The sequence below is a fragment of the Meriones unguiculatus genome, chromosome 3 (genome assembly GCF_030254825.1).
Source record: "Meriones unguiculatus strain TT.TT164.6M chromosome 3, Bangor_MerUng_6.1, whole genome shotgun sequence".
In the NCBI taxonomy this organism is placed as follows: Eukaryota; Metazoa; Chordata; class Mammalia; order Rodentia; family Muridae; genus Meriones; species Meriones unguiculatus.
In genome coordinates this window covers 167,716,457-167,719,746 of record NC_083351.1, presented here as the reverse complement: position 1 = coordinate 167,719,746, position 3,290 = coordinate 167,716,457, and the positions used below count along the sequence as shown (strand labels likewise).

At 47.3% G+C, this 3,290-nt stretch overlaps 1 protein-coding gene across 3 annotated transcripts; it reads left to right on the top strand.

The window, feature by feature from the left end:
* The first annotated feature begins 202 nt into the window (after positions 1-202).
* LOC132652821 (PRAME family member 12-like) lies at positions 203-3,017 on the top strand. Of its 3 annotated transcripts, none has more exons than XM_060378745.1 (3): positions 203-489; positions 947-1,534; positions 2,309-3,017. In XM_060378745.1, exons 1-3 carry the CDS (start codon positions 203-205, stop codon positions 2,883-2,885), a joined length of 1,452 nt encoding a protein of 483 aa, XP_060234728.1. In that variant the 3' UTR covers positions 2,886-3,017. The 3 variants fall into 3 exon arrangements, with proteins under 3 accessions (XP_060234728.1, XP_060234727.1, XP_060234729.1); XM_060378744.1 differs by having other exon boundaries at positions 944-1,534; XM_060378746.1 differs by lacking the exon at positions 947-1,534.
* The last annotated feature ends 273 nt before the right edge of the window (positions 3,018-3,290 follow it).

Here is a 3,290-nt window from a genome sequence, read left to right as displayed (position 1 = left end):
GTGCTTGTCAGTGATGGAGTTTGCTTTGAGACCTTCTATGAGGACAATGGCTTAGGCTGATATCTCCACCACTGTCCGAGCAGTAATTTGCCTGACCTTGAGTGGTTCCTCTGATGGTGAGGGGGTTTTCTAAACTTGATGTTGAAAATGTATTCTCCCCTAAATGCCTCCCCAGGATCCTTCTGACTGAAGACCTTCCAGGATGAGTGCTCAGACTCCTCCCACACTCCTGAAGCTGGCAATGCAGGCTTTGCTGAGAGATGAGACCTTGGACATGTCAGCTCTGGACAAACTGCCCATGGTGTTCTTCCCAGCACTGTTCAAGGAGGCCTTGACTGGCAGACACACTACAACTGTGAAAGCAATGGTGGCAGCCTGGCCTTTCCCCTGTCTCCCTGTGGGGGCATTGATGAAGACCCCTGACTTGGAAACCTTCCAGGCAGTTCTAGCAGGAGTAGATACATGGCTGCAAAGAAAGTTTCACCCCAGGTAAGCGATAAGCCAGTACTGTGGAATGGAGCCTATGGATAAGAGGGAAGAGATTGTGGGGTCAGGGAGAATGGCTTCTTCTTGAGTGGATCAGAGGCTCCTGATCCATCATTGGATAGGGATGCAGGGATATTGTAAGCTGCTCATTGCTTGTCCTAAGGAATGTTGCCTATATCAGAGATATAGCAGATGTAGCCACATAGGAAAATGAGCCATCCTTGGCCTCCCCCAATCACTAGTAATGGGACTAAGGAGAAACTGAGTTACTTAGAGAAAGGAAAGTTACCAGAGCTATCTGTGCAGCTCAGGGAAAGCTTCTGCAGGGCGGGAAGCGGCTGCTGAAAAAAACACCCACCTTGGCAGGACTTAGGGCTGAGTTTACAGATGTGGAGGAAATGCTGAGTCTGTGTGGGGTCTTCCCATGTAGCTAACACTTCACATATTTTACCCACAGGAGGGGAAAACTTCAGGTTCTTGACCTGAGGAAGAAGCACCATGAATTCTGGAGCATATGGGCTGGTGCGGAGGATGGTGGTTGTTCAGCAGAGACCACAGATGAGCAGCAAGTAGTGAAGGTCCTTCCCAGATATGCACTAAGGCGGCGCCTGAAGGTGGTAGCTGACCTTTGCTTCAGGCCGCGTGCAGATGAAGAACAAAGATGCTTCTTGCAGTGGGCCCACCAAAGAAAGGGCTCCATCCAATTCTGCTGTCCAGAGATGACCATCTGGGCTCAGCCTATCCATATTATGAAAGAGATCCTGAATGTTTTTCATCCAGAGCATATCCGGGTATTCGAACTGAACACACACTGGAATGTGTTTTTGCTGGCGGCCTTTGCTCCTTGCCTGGGCGAGATGAGAAATCTTCACAAACTCTTACTGGCACCTATCTCCACGAGTGTCTTCAAGATTAGCAACAGGACAACAGACAGGGAAGACAAGTGTATCAACAAGTTCATTTCTCAGTTCTCCAGATTCAACTGTCTTCAGCACCTCTCCTTAAAGAGCGTCTACTTTCTCAGAGACCGCATCAATCAGGTCCTCAGGTAAGCAAGGATAGAGAGCTGTGTCAGCTACTAGAGCTGACCTTTATATGTAGTTTTAAGGATTCGTCATTTATGAGACCTGTGCATGAATGGGAACAAACACTTAGGCCTCTAGAGTACAGAAGTTATATGTTGTTTCTATGAATATTGAATCACCATGTCAAATAAGCTATCAAGAATCAGAAGACTGAAGGTCATCTTTGGTAAGGATGGGATTTAATTCTTCTTGGAATGATGTCCACCAGTCCAATGGAAAGGGAACAGGAAGGGGAGAGTGTAGTGAGGAATTGGTGGACACACAAGCACAGTGGTTGAGGGGAGCTCTGAACTCAGGTCTGTGAGAACAGCCTCAGCTTCCGTGAATTTCCTATGGGTGACTGGTTTTGAGCTTAAGTAGAGCTGAGTGCCTGAGACAAGGGGGATAGTGAGGATGTTAAATTACTACAAGTGTGACTGTGCAGAGACATTGATGGGATGCAGAGTGCAGTGAGCACACAGGAAGTGTACCTAGAGCCTGCCAGGACTTTCATGTTTTGGAACTCTTTATGTGTGCTTTCAGGGCTGAAAATGTGCTGAAATGGTTTTGTGCTTGAGAGTGAGGCCATGAGAAGAAGTTTGAGTTTGTCTTGACAGAGGAGATTCGAACAGGAAGCATTTAAAATGATGCCCTTGAATCTACCTTGGGTCACTGGGCTGCTTCTACCTCTGTGTAAATGCCACCCTATACTCCCCAACATCATTTTCCAGAACTAACCTCCTGGTCTCTATCCCTAGATGCCTGACGACCCCGTTGGAGACCCTGTCCATCACTTACTGCCACATTTCACAGGCAGACCTGAACTACTTCTCTGAGTGTTCAAAGCTCTCTGAGCTGAAACATCTGGACATGAAAGGTGTGCCCTTAAAGGCTTTGGATCTTATGCCTCTCCGAGTCCTCCTAGAGAATGTGGCAGATACTTTGCTGTCCCTGGACTTGAAGGCTTGTAGGATGAAGGACTCTCATCTCACTGTGCTCATACCTGCCCTCAGCAAGTGCTCCCAGCTGTGCAAGGTCAATTTCTACTGCAATGAATTCTCCATGCCCATCCTGAGGGACCTTTTGCAGCACACAGCCAACTTGAGCAAGATGAATTTGGAAAAGTACCCTGCCCCTCTCGAGTGCTATGATGAGTTCGGTTATGTCTCCATAGAAAGATTTGTCCAACTCTGTGCTGAGCAAATAGATAGACTCAGGGTCATAAGGCAGCCCAAGTGCATCTCCTTTGCTACACATATGTGCCCTAGATGTGGAGAGCGCTGTGTTTATGGCATGGGATCCCGACTGTGTCTTTGTCAGAGGAGGCAGCGCTAAATAGAGAAACCTAACTTCTGCATTTGAAGCACTGGAAGGCTTGGGACACATCTCTCATTTTGGACGCTCAGAGCTTGTGGCTTCAGGCTCAGCTCAAGTTTAGAATGCAAATGATGTTTGCTGAGTTGGATATAGGAGAACGAAGGTAACATTGAGAACAATGGGACTTTGGGAATAGGTGTCTTGTTGAGTCAGAAAGACAGTTTTGCCTTTATAAGTAAGTTCTCTCAGGACAGAATAGCCAGTGGCCTTGTTCTGCAACTGTAAACCTGGATGTTCTACCTCTGGGCTATTTTTTCAGTTATCACCCTCATTGCCAGAGTCTGGACGGTTCCATGACCCAATGAATGGAAAAAACATTGATATACATTGAGTGAGACAAAGGTCCTGGCCAATTTAGCATCC

Coding starts and splice junctions, on each gene's coding strand:
- LOC132652821 (XM_060378744.1), top strand. CDS start 203: ATGAGTGCTCAGACTCCTCCCACACTCCTGAAGCTGGCAATGCAGGCT. Junction 490..943: donor CAAAGAAAGTTTCACCCCAG/GTAAGCGATAAG, acceptor TTTTACCCACAG/GAGGGGAAAACTTCAGGTTC. Junction 1,535..2,308: donor CGCATCAATCAGGTCCTCAG/GTAAGCAAGGAT, acceptor CTCTATCCCTAG/ATGCCTGACGACCCCGTTGG.